General features: G+C 45.3%; 1 protein-coding gene across 1 annotated transcript in view; it reads left to right on the top strand.

The window, feature by feature from the left end:
• The first annotated feature begins 12,251 nt into the window (after positions 1-12,251).
• Positions 12,252-15,204, top strand: part of TEKT5 (tektin 5) — a 45,777-nt gene continuing 42,824 nt past the window's right edge. Inside the window, exon 1 of the mRNA XM_063101094.1 lies at positions 12,252-12,818. Within this exon, the coding sequence (XP_062957164.1) occupies positions 12,252-12,818 (567 nt within the window). The remainder of the gene's footprint in view (positions 12,819-15,204) is intronic.

Genomic DNA, 15,204 nt, shown 5'->3' with positions numbered 1-15,204 from the left:
AATGGTTTATTTCTTACGACTCTTCTGGTTTCACCTGGGCTCACCCAGAGGGGAGTTGGCTGGAAGGTCCAAAATCACTTCACTCTCATTATTATGGACTGCATTGTGTCCCTTCAAAAGTTTAATGTGTTGGAGGCTTGGTCCCCACTCTGACAGTGTTAAGAGGATGGGAAATCCTATTATGGTAATTGAAAGGTGAGGCCTTGAAGAGGTGAATGGATTGCAGGACCATGCAGGAGTGTATGGATTAATAATAGTGGTCAGGGGTGTGGTTCTGAGGGCTTTAAAAGGAGAGCACATGAGAGTCTCTCTCTCTGCTCTGCCATTTTCTGTCATGTGAGACCCCTGCATTGCTGTAAAGCCACCACCTAAGAAGACCCTCATCAGATGTGTTCCCTGGACTTTGGACTTCCTAGCTTCCCAAACTATAAGCAATAAGTTTTGTTTTCTTACAAATCACTCACTTCCAGGTATTTTGTTATAAGCAACAGACACAGACTGGTACACTCATGATGGCCTTGATTTCCCTCCACGTGGCCTCCCAGGGAGCAGTCTAGCCTGAGCACCTTCACATGGCAGCTGGACGAGACTGGGAACCAGCAGAGAGTCACTTTCACCACAGTCTGTGGGTCAAGGCATCACAAGGGCAGCCCAGGTTCAAGGGCAGGGGGAACAGACTCTACCTCTTGATGGTTAGAGTGGCATGTGTGTACTGGGATGGGGGGCAATGTTGTCAAGCATAGCTAGAGATGTCCACAGCATCCTTCTATGTTTAACCAGACATCAAAGCATGCAGTGTCACCTCTGTGTAGTAGATGGTTGCACAGATGGCCCCAATTCCTCATCCCCTCTGGATCTGAGCCCTTTGATATGTAATTTGGCAGCGCCCTCTCATTTGTGGGGAGGGTGCCCTGTTTGACCCCTGCGTCTAGGTGACTCTAGGCTCAGGCATGTGACTTATTTTGGCCCATGAGATGTTAGCAAATGTGACATGAACAAATGCTTGTAACAATGCTTGCCTATTTACACATCCTCTCTTACTTCCCTGTAATTGCTGTGAGAACATCTCTGGGCTAGACTGCTGGAGATAAGACTACGGACCTGACCCGCATTGTCCCAGTGGTCCAAATCAAGGCCATCCAAAACCAGTGACCCTGAGACATATGAGAGTCAGTCACGAGATGCAAACCACCAAACCACAGATCCAGACCAAGAGCTGCCCATAGATGCATGAGTCCAGCTAAGTCTGAAGACACCCCCCCCCCCCCCAGTCATGAACAAGTTACACACTGATTGTTTTAAGTCACTGAGTTTGGGGTGGCAATAGACAACAGACACTCCATCACTTTGAGCATCTCTGCTGCCTTGGCCCAGGCGAGGCATCCCCCGAGCTGTAATGGCTCAAGAAAACAAAGTTTACTTTTGCTCTTGCTCCCTATACAAGTTCATGGACAGAGGCCCCTGTTCATGGTGGCTCCTCAGGGCACAGACAACAGCAGCTCCACTGTCTCATTTGCCACCATCTGAACACAAAGGGGAATTGTATACTGGTTCTTAAATGCTTCCACCTGGAAGTGATACCCATCTGCTCACTTTTCTTGGCCAGAATTCGTCACATGGTCGTGCCCCCAAAAGGTATAGGAAACGCAGATTTATATGGCTGGAAGTGGAGGAGAATCAGACATTGGTGGTCACAGCAATGTCTTCCACAGTTCCCTGTGTCATTTCTCTGCCACCATCTTACCATCCTTTCCCCACACAAATCAGAGCAAGTCACTCTGCTGCTCGTAAACCTTCAATGGCTCCCTATTGCCCATGAAATAAGTGTTCGGTGGCCTCCATGACTCAGTTTTACCCTTCCAACTTCATTTCTTGCTGAGTGCCACTGTGAATGCTGAGCTCTACGCACTGAACAGCTGGCATTTCCCCAGGCACCCCCGTCCATTCCTCTGTCTGGGACTCACACAGGCCCTTCTGCCAGGAATGTCCATTCCCCGGCCCTTGATTACCCAGTCCTGTGGCATGTCAGGTCCCAGCAGCATCTCCTCACGGGAGCTATTCCTAGCCCGTAGAAGCGACTGCTTTCTCCTTTCCCGAGTGCAGCGTTTCCCACAAGTCTGAGAACAGTTTCCTGTTCCAATAACCTCCAAAGTAGGAATGCTATAAACTTAACAAAAATCAGCATTTGAAATCTGTATAAATTTTCTTTACATTTATTCAGTTCTGAGTCTGAAAGAACACATTTTAAATTTAAATTTTTTATTTTCTTTACACTTATTTAGCTCTGAGTCTGAAAGAACACAGTTTAAATTTATTATTTTTTTTATTTCGGTCCCTCTGATTGAAGATGGAGAATGACTGAAACAAAAACATCGAAGTGAAACATTTGTTGTTTTATATTTACAAAACTAAATAAGTGCCAAAGGTTTAAATAAATTTAAAAATGATTTTGAAAATAAGTTTGTGAAACTATAGAGATAGTAGGAAGATCAGTGGTTGACAGGAGTTTGGGGGATGGGGAGGGGTGCGGGGAAGGGATGAGTAGGTGGAGTACAGGGGATATTTAGGGCAGTGAAACTATTTTTTATAACACTGTAACAATGGTTAAATCTCATTATATATACATATATATAAATTTGTCAGGTCCCATAAAACTGTGCACCACCAAGACTAACCCCTAATGTAAGCCATGGGCTTTAGTTAATAATAATGTATCAATATTGTTTCACCAGTTGTAGCAAATGTACTGCACTAATGCAGGATGTTAACCATAGGGGAAACTGAGGAGGAGAAAGGGAATATTTGGGAACTCTCTGCACTTTCTGCTCAGTTTTTTTGTACACATAAAACTGGTCTAAAACCAAAGTCTACTAAATTTTTTTAAAGTGTGTTTATAGGCCTGAGATTATTAAAGCTTAAATCTGCACTATGACTTTTGGGGCACCTGTGTATACTTCCACAGCAGGGCTTCTCAACCCAGCTACACATTATAATCCCCTGGGGTGTTGTAAAACATACTTATGCCTGGGTGCTCCTCCCTGACACCCATTAAATCAGGATCTTGGGGAGGTAGTGGGAGGAGGGGGTTCTGAGCATGTTTTTAAAACTCTCCAGGGTTTTTAGCAATGGCACCACAGACTTCCACGGTGAAACGGGTGAGGGGAGATTACACATGGGTTTACAGCTCACGCTGGAAAGTCAGACATGTGTAAATCCCGACTCCAACTCTCATGAGCTGAATAACATTGGGCAAATCACTTCATGTCTCTAAGCCTCAGTTTGCTCATCTATACAATGGGGAAAATAAACGCATTTGCCCGATGAAGTTACTGTGGGAATAAAAGAACTGAATGCATGCAAAGCATCAAGCACAGAGCTTCCAGAGAATAAAGGTCCAATGCACGTTTGTATTGAAGTAAACTGAGGGTTGTAGGTTAGAGTTGCAGAGATCAGATCCTGCACCCTTATTCAAAGATGGAGGAACTGAAGCCCAGACGGGGAAAGTTACCCCAAATGACATATTATATTAGTGGATGAAACAAGACTAGAGACTGGGCCAAACTGGTTAAAAATATGCATACTGATTCAGCAGGACAGGGACATTTTAAACAGGTACCGTTATACAGCAAGCAGCCTTTGAAATCACGACCACGCGAAATGCACAGGAGGTGCTTGCAGTTCCTCAATGCCATCAATAGGTGGCGGTCTTCACCTATCTATGACCAAGGTTATCGGGCACAGATACAAAATTGTTTACGTGTGTAATTTTCTTATACTCTTGGATCCAGCAAAAATATCTAACAAGGGGCTATATATACACAGCAGGCATTTAACATACAATAGAGTCGAAAAATAAGGTTCGTATTCATTATAGAGAGAAACTGGGAAAAGCATGGATTCTTGAACGCCAGGTGTCTGCGTTCAAATCTCGGCTCCCTATTCTTCATGTCTCAGTTTCCTTCTCTGCAAAATGGCAATAATAATATTAACTACTTCAAATGGTTATTGTTGGGAGGATTAAATAAGTTATGATGAGTGAAACAGTATTCAAAAAGTGTCTGACACGTTTAAGTCCTATATAGGTGTTAGCAATTACAAGTTTATTTCTTAACCAGCTCTATTGAGATACAGCTGATATTCAATAAACTGCATGTATTGAAAGTGTACAATTGATACGTTTTGACTTACGTATAAACCCAAAAGGTTCCTCGTGGTCTTGTTCCTCTTCTCAGGCAATCACTGATCTGCTTTCTGTTTCTATAGGTTAGTATGAATTCTCTAGAATTTCATATAAATGGAATCGTCTAGTGCATGCTCTTTTTTATCTGCCTTCTTTCACTCAGCATATTTATTTTAGATTTATCCACATTGTTGCATGTATAAAGTTCATTTCTTCTGGTTGCTGTGTGGTATTCCATTGTATGAATACAGTTTACTTATCCATTCACCTGTTGATAGCCATTTGGATCGTTTCCAGTTTGGGGATGTTACAAATAAAGATGCTATGAACAGTTTTGTACAAGTCTTCATAATGACATATACTTTCATTTCTCTTGGACAAATGCCTAGGAAAGAAATGGTAGGTGTGCATTTAACTTTCAAGAAACTGTCAAACTGGCTTCCAGAGTGGGTGTACCTTCCCACCCGCAGTGTATGAGACTCAGTCGCTCCATATTCTTGCCAACTGTGCATTTGGCCAGTCTTTTGGATTTAGACATTTTAATACAGGCATAATAGTATATTATTGTGGTTCTCACTTTCATTTTCCTAATGACTAATTGTGGTAAACATCTTCATGTGCTCATTTGCCATCAGCGGATCTTTTTTTGCTGAAAATGTCCATTCAAATCTTTAAGCCTGTTTTTAAAATTTTGGTTGTTTTCATTAAGTTTTGAGAATGCTGATTTACTTGGAAACATTTTTTATCTTTTTGAGACTTGCTTTTATGCTTTGTTAGGTGGAACCCCAGTGGTATAAGTCTAGAGCTAATTTTTCCCTAATAGGGAGGCAAAACCCTTCTGGGTATTTGACTGGATGCTACACGAATTATGACATTTTCTACTGTGGTCAGTGGGATCAGGAACTATTCCCAGCCTTGTGTGAGTTCTGGGGAATGTTCCCTTTACTCCTTTCAGGTGGTTCTTTCCCCAGCCTGCATTGTTTCTCCCATGCATGCACCAATCAGTACTCAGCTCTAGACTGAGGAGAAGCCTCTTGTCACCCTGGCAGTCTTTCCCGTGTATTTGAGCACACACGTGTGTGTGCGTCTGCAGGTAGATTTCCAGAAAGCCTCTGCAGATCTCTAGGGCTCTCTGTAGCTCTCTGCTCTTCACTACTGTGTCCTTCTCTCTCTAGCCACATTGACACCCACCTTCCCAGCTCTGTCTCCTCATCTCAGAAGACTGCTGGAATCTCTTTGCTGGTCTCTTCCTGTGCCCTGGCCTGGAAAGTTTCTCCGGGCAGTCAGCTGGGGCAATTGTGGGGCTCACCTAATCTGTTTCCTGACTCCTGGGGATCGCTGTCCTTCCTGGCCTGGTGTCTGGTGTCTCAAGAACCATTGTTTTATGTATTTTGACTGTTTTTATTCTTGAGTTGTGTCAAGTAGGAGGGTAAAGTTAATCCTTTTTTACTTACTCTTGGCCAGAAGAGGAAGTGCTATTAGGTTTTTATTCACATACACACACATATATACTTGTGTATGTATGTGTGTATATATGTATATGTATATTTGCTCTTATGTTTTTGGCATATAAGTTTTAAAACTTTTAAAATAAAAGGGGCCGGCCTGTGGCTCACTTGGAGAGTGTGGTGCTGACAACACCAAGTCAAGGGTTAAGATCCCCTTACTGGTCATCTTTAAAAAGAAAAAAACTTTTAAAATAAAATAATACATGAGTATTTAATTTATTTATATGTATATATAATATGTAATAAATATGTGTGTGTATATATATATATGACTGCAGCAGTATAGTGATGGTGATGGTATAGAAGGATTTGATTGAAAAGTAAAAGTCTCCCTCTGTGTTCCCCCTCCCCCAACTTCACTCCTGCTCATCCCAAAGGCTTGTCACTCTGGCACTGTTTCCCGTGTATCCCTCCAGAAGTGGTTGTGTGTATACAATTCCATACATATCTACTTAAGTGGGTATTACACTGTATACATTGTTCTATACCTTGCTTTCTTCACATGATGTATATTGGAAAGGTTTTCTTATCAGCAAATACAAGCCTGACCTTCCTTCTGTGCTGCAGAGCATTCCACAGAGTGGCGCTCTGTACATTATTTAGCTGTCTCTTACTGAGGGATACTTGGTTACTTCCAGTTCTCCACTGCTAAATCGATGCAGCCATGAGCACGGTTCTGCATGCATTTGAGCACACACGTGTGCGTGCATCTACAGGCAGATTTCTAGAAAGGTTGCTGGATCATCAGACACCAGCCAGGGCCAGTGCTCTCAGCACCAAATAGATACCGTCTGAAATTGAGTGGAAAAAAGTGCCGTACTGCAAAACACAGTTTTAGTTTTTGAGTGATACAGACTGAAGTGCATGCTGAATTGAACGCAGAGAGGCTTCTTTCTGGATTTTCTCCGTCTTTCCTGTGAGTGTGTGTCTGTTTCACTGGTTTTCTAAGCACTGCCTGGAGCCACCCCTAGTCACAAATACTGGCTTCAAGGAAGGCAAAGGTGTCAGGACTCCACAGGGGGCGCCTGAAGAACGCTTGATGGCTCCAGTGGACCTGCTGACTGTCACTTGCTCTGACAGATTCTCCCCTCCTCCTTTTCCGTCTCTCCCATCCTTCCTGCATTGATTTGTCACCATTTATCCAGTGCTTGGCCCTGTGCCTGGGGCTGGGCGAGCAGTGACAAGTACGCCTGATAGTTGCCTATGGTCTGGTTGGAGGATGCTGGGTGCCTGCTGCCAGTAGACTCTGGCTGGGGGCAGCTGGCGACACCATGAAGTCATCCACTCCGGAGGCTCAGGACCCAATTGCTGCCATTGTCGCTGCTGCCGTTGTTACCACTTTCTATGCCAGACCTCTGGGAAATGTTTCTACAAACACAAGCCAGCCTCGAGTCCAATGCCAGCAGATGGAATCTCCATCACTTTCTGTGATCATCAGCGGTGGCTTCCCACCTGCCTGCCTCCCGGCTGTGCGCTCTCAGTGTCAGGCACTGCGTCTCTTTTCTCTTTTCATCCCTGGCTTCCTCTCAGGCCCAACCTCACACACAGCACATGAATGCACACACAAGTGCACACACACACGCACGCACACATACCCACAGCCCTGTTTCACACTCACACACGCACAACTCATTCGCTCACGTGCACAAGCACACTCACGTACACACATTCTCTCTTCCGCACACGCACACCCACTCACACACTCACACGTGCTCATTCTCACAGCCACGCATGCACATTCCTTTACACACTCATCCTTTACAAACATACATATTCACACACATTCACTGCTATGGGTCAAATGTATTCCCCAAAGTTCGTGTGTTGGAAACTCGGTCTCCATTGTAGCCGTGTTAAGAGGGGTGGGAAATCCAACTATGGGATTTGAAAGGTGGGGCCTTTGAGAGGTGATTGAATCCTGAGGCCTGTGCCCTCCTGAATAGATTGATCCATTCCTGGGTAACGGGGTTGATGGTGGTGAGTTACCACGGGCGTGGACTGGTGTCTTCATAAGGAGAAAACACGGGAGAGCTCTTGCTCATGCCATTCTTGCCAGGTGACACCCTGCATTGCTGTAGAAAGCCACCACCAAGAAGAAGGTCCCCACCAGCTGCGCCCCTTGGACTGCAGACTTCCCAGCCTCTGAAACTGTGAGAAATAAACCTCTTTTCCTGACAAATTACCCAGCTTCAGGTATTCTGTTGTAAGTGACAGAAACGGACTAACACATACTACTCTCTCACACCCACACCCTCAACCACAAAAGCAGGTGCATATGCTCACACCATTGTATTCACTTACACGCTCAAGCACACGCATGTCTTCACTCACACTCGCACTCCCTCACAAAGCCACATATTCACTCGTTTTCTCTCTCACACACTCATGCTCTCGTACACACATCCACGCTCACACCCATGCATGCTGTTGTCATGTCCCCTAACCTGCAGGGAGGGCTTGGGGAATATGTCAAGGAGACCATACAAATACCCAACAATTTTCCACTTCTTCCCTGCAGACATTTGACAATACTTTCACACTGACCGATGTTTGGAATTAGTAATTGCTGCAGATTGATTGAATTGTGTCCCCCAAATTTTGAATATTAGAAGCTTAATCCCCACTGTAACTGTTGAGAGTGGGAAATCCTATTATAGTAATTGAAAGGTGGGACCTTGAAGAGGTGATTAGATTATTGGACCATGTCATAGTGAATGGATTAAAAATGGTGGTCATGGGCATGGTTCTGAGGGCTTTAAAAGAAGAGCACATGAGAGTTTGCGCTCTCTCTGCTCCACCATTGTCTGCCATGTGAGACCCCTGGGTCACTGTCACCACCAACAGAGAAGACCCTCACCAGATGTGTTCTCTGGACTTTGGACTTCCCAGCCTCTGAAACTGTAAGCAATGAATTTCATTTTCTTACAAATTATGCAGTTTCAGGTACTTTATTATATGCAACAGAAACAGACTAATACAGTAATCCACTGTCATGGTTCAAAAAATAAAATGTACAAGACAGCCCACCCGGAAAGTCTCCTTCCCACTCTGCCCTGGTTTCTCTCCCTAAAGGCAACTAGCACATCCAATCGTGGGTCCTTCCATGCTATTTATGCCCCAGAAGTTGCAGGATGGAAGAGTATGTGAATTTTTAATTTGGATATATATTGTCTTGAAAGTTTTCCCCTTCTGTGGACCTCTGGTTATGTTCTTTATTACTATGCACTTTTTATGTGCATATATACTATTCCAAAGGTCTTCCCCATCCCATTCCATGGGTCTCTGGGGGGAGCAGCCAGGGTTTTCCATTGGCTCCTGATTCAGACACCAATGGATCCCATGCAAGTGTAGCAGGTCCTGCCTGTTAACTTGGCTGGGAGCCCTGGTGTCTTTGACATCCGAAGTAGGCCATTTTTTTTTTTTAACACCCTCCTCCTCTACACAACAATATTTTCAGTAATAATTATGTTTTGGGTTAATTTTATAGTTCTGTACGATCAACAAATAAAATAGAGAATGCATTTCAATTTTTGAAATATTGTTTGAATTCAGTAAAAGACTTCCTATAAGAACTAAAATTCCCACTTTCCAAGCAAAAACATGACACCTGGCAGGTTGCACTCTGTTTCATTGTTTGACCCGACATAGATTCTTGTCTTTCTTTACAGCAAAAAAAATGTACATGTGTTATACATGCACACACATGTGTATGTGAGTATAAGATTTTGTTAATATATATATTACATATGCAAAGTCAAATATCAGGACTTTGAGATCTTACCTTCAAGGAGCCCCACCTTGCTTAGGAAAATCAAGCCAGAGCCCAGATAATCAATAGAGTGATGGGCTAGTTTCTCTGATGGCTTAGTTTCACTTTGTGCATGGCGGACTTTCGGTCCCCAAATCTTTCAAACAGGTGGCCTGGAGCCCAGGTGAGCGAGGCCTCAGATGCTTCCAGCCTGCAGAGAGCTGTTCACCCTAGAAGTCATCAAGGGACATTTTTTGGCTCCTTTTTGGGCTTTTCTAAGCCCCACCTCCCCTCCCCAGCCCTCAGCATCAGCCTTGTAAGTGGCACTGGATGGGTCGGGGGTCTTGGGGAGGCCCTTTCCGGCCTTGGTGTTCCATACCTGACCTCCCTCACACCTACAGCACTGGGGCTCCTGGCCAAGTTAACAGGCAGGACCTGCCACACTTGAATGGGATCTGTTGGTGTCTGAATCAGGAGCCAATGGAAAACCCTGGCTGCTCCCCCCAGAGACCCACAGGCCAGGATGGGGAAAACCTTTGGAATAGTATATATGCACATAAAAAGTGCATAGTAATAAAATACATAACCAGAGGTCCACGGGAGGGGAAAACCTTCAAGACAATATGTATCTAAATAAAAAATACATAAGCTCTTCCATCCTGCAACTTCTAGAAATTGCATTCACACTTGACTGGTAGTGCATGTGGAAGGACTTTTATTGCATTGAACATTATGCTGAGAGAGAGGCTGGGCTCAAAGGACACTGTACTATGATTCCATTTATGTGGCATTTGTGGGGACAGGGGGCCACATTGGTGGTAGGGAAGGGCCTAGGGGACTTCCTGGGGTGGTGGAAATGTCCTAATCTTGCTGTGGTGATGGCATGCCTGTGTGACTCAGGACTCATGTGACTGTGCTGAAGAAGGTGAATTTTGCTGTATAAAAATTGCACATCAATTTCAGTCTAAAGAAAGTGGATGCGGAATTTATTGCAGCAATGCTTGTAACAGCAAAAGGCAGGACACACACAACTCAGATGACCAGCCGTAGGGAATGGTCAGATAGACAATGGAGAGTCATGCAGCGGCTAACAGGGAGAGATAGATGTTTATGTACTAAAAACAAATGATCTTTTAGAGCTATCTTATGTGGAAAATGGTGTGTATGATATTTACCATTTATGTAAAAATATATAGATTTGATATGTTTGTATATGCATAGAATATCTCTGGAAAAATACAAAATCTGTTAACAGTAGTTATATGTGGGAAGACTGAAATAGCCAGGGATGATGCGAAAAATCTAAATTTTACTTTATGCCTTTTGATATTGCTCACGTTGTTGTTATTTCTCCATAAACATTTGGTGCTTTGAAAATACACTAAATCCTTTTGGTCCATTTCTTGGATGTTCTCTACATGCAGGGACTTCTTGTGCTTGATGTCTCATAGGATCCTGAGCAGGCACTCAGGGGGTCCAGAGCCCGCCTGCTTTCTTACCACCCTGTACGATGGGAGTGCCTTTCTTATAGGTTTGCAATGGGAATGAAATAAATTAGTATTTGTAAAGCACCAGCACACAGATGGTGCTTACTAAATGTTATTTCACTGTCTCTCTCTGCCTTAGTCCTCTCTGACCTACTCCTGGTTTTAGGCAATTGGGGGAAAGTTGCCATTAAACATGGTACTCTACTAACTAGGACCCTTTGAGGGTAAGAGTCTTCTCTCCCATTGCAAAAGAGGAGAAAAGCCCCACAAATCAGGCTCCTCCTGTCCTACACTTCGACATCTTGTTGCTACTCCCACTAGCCAAAGAGGGAGGATGTTTCTCAGTGGGATAAAAACATTGTTATAGAATATAAAATTAAGTAATTTTTCTGGAACAGTACAGCTCTCATTTCAGATATCCGTTCATTCATTCATAATGTGCTGGATGCTGGAGATTTAATTCTGAGCAAAACACATGTGGTCTGTGTCCCACAGGGCGTGAGGTCCCTGCCCCATGTGTTAAAGTCAGGCATGTTGAAGTATAATTTATGTACAGCAGAATTCACTCTTTTTAGTGGAAAGTTCTATGGGTTTTGACAAGTACGTATACTCACGTAGCCTCCACCACAATCAAGATATTGAACAGCACTATCACCTCCACCCCATCCCCAGTTCTCTTGTGCCCCTTTGTAGTCAATTCTCCTCCTCCAGCCCCGGGAAACCATTGCTCTGTCTTCTGTCCATATGGACCTGGCTTTTCCAGGATGTCATATGAATGGACTCATACAGGATGTCATCTTTTGAGCCTAGCTGCTTCCACTTAGCTCTGAACATCTGAGAGTCATTTACATTGTTTCGAGTATTGCTGGTATCATTCTACGGTACAGATGGACCATTTTGATGCCATCTTGGGGACAAAGAAAGAAAGAGAATAACGAACCTTGACCAAACTGGCCCTGAGCTGATTGAATTTACTGGGTGGACCACATTAAATTTAGTCCCATTGGGCCGAGTGAGGTCTGGTAAGACAGATTTGTTTGTTATAGAAAGATAGATCAAGTGTTGTTTTGTGCATCTCAGATCAGTGGACGGTGTACTGATATTTACTTTGTTGATTTGGGTTTTGTCTTTTATTGGAGGGTGTGCAATATGTCCCCAGCTGGTCTGAAAGTGAGCAAGAAGGACCCCTCTAAAAGCCCCCTCCAGCAGGCTTTATGACACCAGTGCTGTGTCACAGAGGTTCTCTGTCCCTAAGGGAGAAGCCCTTTCCTGGTGATGCCTTTGACCCCCTGGGCAGAATCTTGCCCAAGTGGGGCTGATGGGAGAAAATGGAGTTTCTTGGGACCACTCAGAATGCCAGTTACTGTGGCTCCAAGAAAGCCTGTGGCTTGACCGCGCTGCCTCCTGCTGTGCAGACCCCTGTGATCCAGGAATGCTACCAGCCCTATTACCTGCCTGGGTACCGCTATCTCAACTCATGGAGACCCAGCCTCTTCTACAAGATCTCCAGTGCCCAGACCTGCTCTGATGAGTGCCCCAGCGCCCTGACGCCACCCACCATCCTGCCCGCGCTCCGCTCAGCACTCTTCTGTCGCTACAGCCCCCGTGACTGGGACAAGTCCAACCAGCTGCAGATACGTGGGGCTGAGGCGTCGCGGCTGTGGGCTGGCAGGCTGACGGGCGATTCCATGCGGCTCATGCAGGACAAGGATCAGCTGACGCGCCAGATGCAGGAGGGGACCTCCCGGAACCTGGGCCAGAGGCTGTCGGACATCGGCTTCTGGAAGTCGGAGCTGAGCTACGAGCTGGAGAGGCTTCTGACCGAGAACCGTAGCATGGAGATGGTCAAGAGGAGGCTGGAGTGTGCGGCCGAGGAGGTCAACTGCCCACTGCAGGTGAGCGTGGCAGCAGGGAGAGGATGGTGGCCGGGTGCCACAGAGCAGCTGCAGGTGCTCCACTTCCCTTGGGTGAAGGTCAAGGTGACAGGCACTGACTTGCATCACTGTATAAGATCAGTTTTAACATAAAAAGCATCTTGGCCAATTGAGGTTAATCCTAGTCAAATCGGGGTTTCTCAAACTGAATCGTTTCCTTTTCTCCTTGAAGTTACAGCAAAGTGGCAGGGGCTTCATCAAGGCACTGTGTGTGTGCTTTGTCATGCGTGTGCATGTGTGTGTGTGTGTCCTGGTCCTTAGAGGACATCCTGAAAATAACTGCTTTATTTTTCTCCATAACACTTATCATCTTCTATTACTTATTTATTTACCCTCACCCCCACCCACTAGACTATAGGCTTCATGGGGCAGACTGCCTTCAATTGCATTGTTCGAATACATTGTTTTTGATGTATTCAGAACTTACTCAGGTGCAGCGCACCTGTGTGGGTCCTTAGTGACCAATATCTGTGCTGACTGTTGTCTAGACCAACGTACATAGTAGGCATTCAATAAATATTTGTTGAATAAATGAATAAATAGATGTGGATATTCCTGACATCTCTTTGGTCACCCGGTCTGCAGATATATCCCAGATCAGTTAGGATTGCTTTGGGCTGTATGTAACATACTTAGTGACAGTGGTTTGGCCCAATAGGAATTTGTTTTTCCGTCCTATGAGAATCCCAGAGAGAGACAGATCAGGCTGCTGCAACCTCAATTTGATGCAGAGCTTGCAGGACCCAAGCTCTCCTCTTTCTATTCTGCCATCCATAGTCTGGGGCTTTTGCCCCACTGCTTACGAGGACATTTCATACTTCATATTGCAAGCTCCTGAGTGAAAGGAGCATTTTGATATTCTCATTTGAGGCAGGAAAGTGAGGGTAAGGTAAAGGGTGAATGTATCAACCTTGTCTGTTCCTTTTTATCAGGGAATATGTTTCTCCAGAAGGCCCATCATGAGTTTCCATTTTTAGCCCATTGCTCAGAACTCACACGGGCTCCCCAGCTGCAGGGGAGTATGGTTAAGTGAATATTTTTCACTGTGTCCTAGAGAAAGTCAGGGAAGTTGTTGAGTGGACATTGGGTAATGAACCAGCAGCTTCCGCTTATGCTGTGAGAACTAATCTTGGCCACACAGGACGATGTTCTGCTGCTCCCTGGAGCATGTGGGAGACTAGGGACCTCCAGCCTGGGGTCCTCCTACAGCTGATTCTGCTCCATGCCCAGTGTGGGGAATTCTGTAGGAGAGGTCTTTCCTCTGGATCCCAATGGGAGACATGGTATAGGTTCCTATCACTCTGGGATTCCTAAACCCATGTGAGGGGGTGGAGAATACACTGTTTCCCTCTCTTCCCATCAGGTTTCTCCCTTGGGAGGAAGGTGGGCAGAGCTGCTTCTCAGAGACCTGCAGCAGCACCCAAAACCTATTGCTCACCCCCTACCCTCCTCACCTCCCCCCCGCACCCCACCTGTCTGAAAGCCGAGCTCTGCCTGGTCACATGTAATCTTTGATCAGTCACGTGGTGGCATGGGGACCAGTGACATCTCAATCCTACCCACTTCTCTCCATCTCCAGAGCTCCTACCTCAGTCCAGGCAGCCTCTCACAGGACCTCCATCCTGGGCTTCCAACTCCTGCCCCCTCCAATCCATTCCTTGCACAGCAGCCAGAGGGGTGATTTTAAGTATTAAGTGAGATCTTGACACTCTTCCCACTGGCTCCCTTGATGGCTTCCCAGAAATTAACATCTCAATTCCTGAAATCCTCTATCCCTCTGAAATCCTCTATCCCATAACCCTGCCCCTGAGATTACTCCAGCTTCACTTTCTCTTCTCCTCTCCCAATGGCTTCCTGTCTGCTCCTCCTCTGACCTCAGGGCCTTTGCACCTGCTGTTTGCTCTTCCTGATGCATCATTCCCACTCCTCCATGCATCTCTGCTTCTGATGATTCAGGTCTCTGTCTCCTCCTTAGAGAATTCTTCCCTGACTACCCTGCTGGGTTGTCCCCAACCACTCACATCACCCTGATTGTTTTCATTGCAGCACTTATTACAGTTGGAAACAATCCTGTTTCTTCATGTGTGTTCTCTCCCCTCTGTTACAACATAGGCTGCATGAGAGCAGGGACCCGTTCTGTCTAGTTCATTGTGCTACCCCCAGCATTTTGATTGAGAATGACTCAGAGAAGGGGCTCCATAAATTCTGGTGGGATGGGTCAGTGAGTCCTTCTCCTTTCTGAGCTCCTAGGTGCCTTGGCATCCCAACATCCAGACCTCAACACTTCCTGCTTCCTGCTTGCTCCTGCTATTTGTGACATAACAGGCTAGTGACCAATCATTACTCT

The sequence above is a fragment of the Cynocephalus volans genome, chromosome 6 (assembly GCF_027409185.1).
Source record: "Cynocephalus volans isolate mCynVol1 chromosome 6, mCynVol1.pri, whole genome shotgun sequence".
Lineage (NCBI taxonomy): Eukaryota > Metazoa > Chordata > Mammalia > Dermoptera > Cynocephalidae > Cynocephalus > Cynocephalus volans.
Note: the sequence above shows the minus strand (reverse complement) of the source record. Positions and strands in the feature narration are given on the sequence as shown.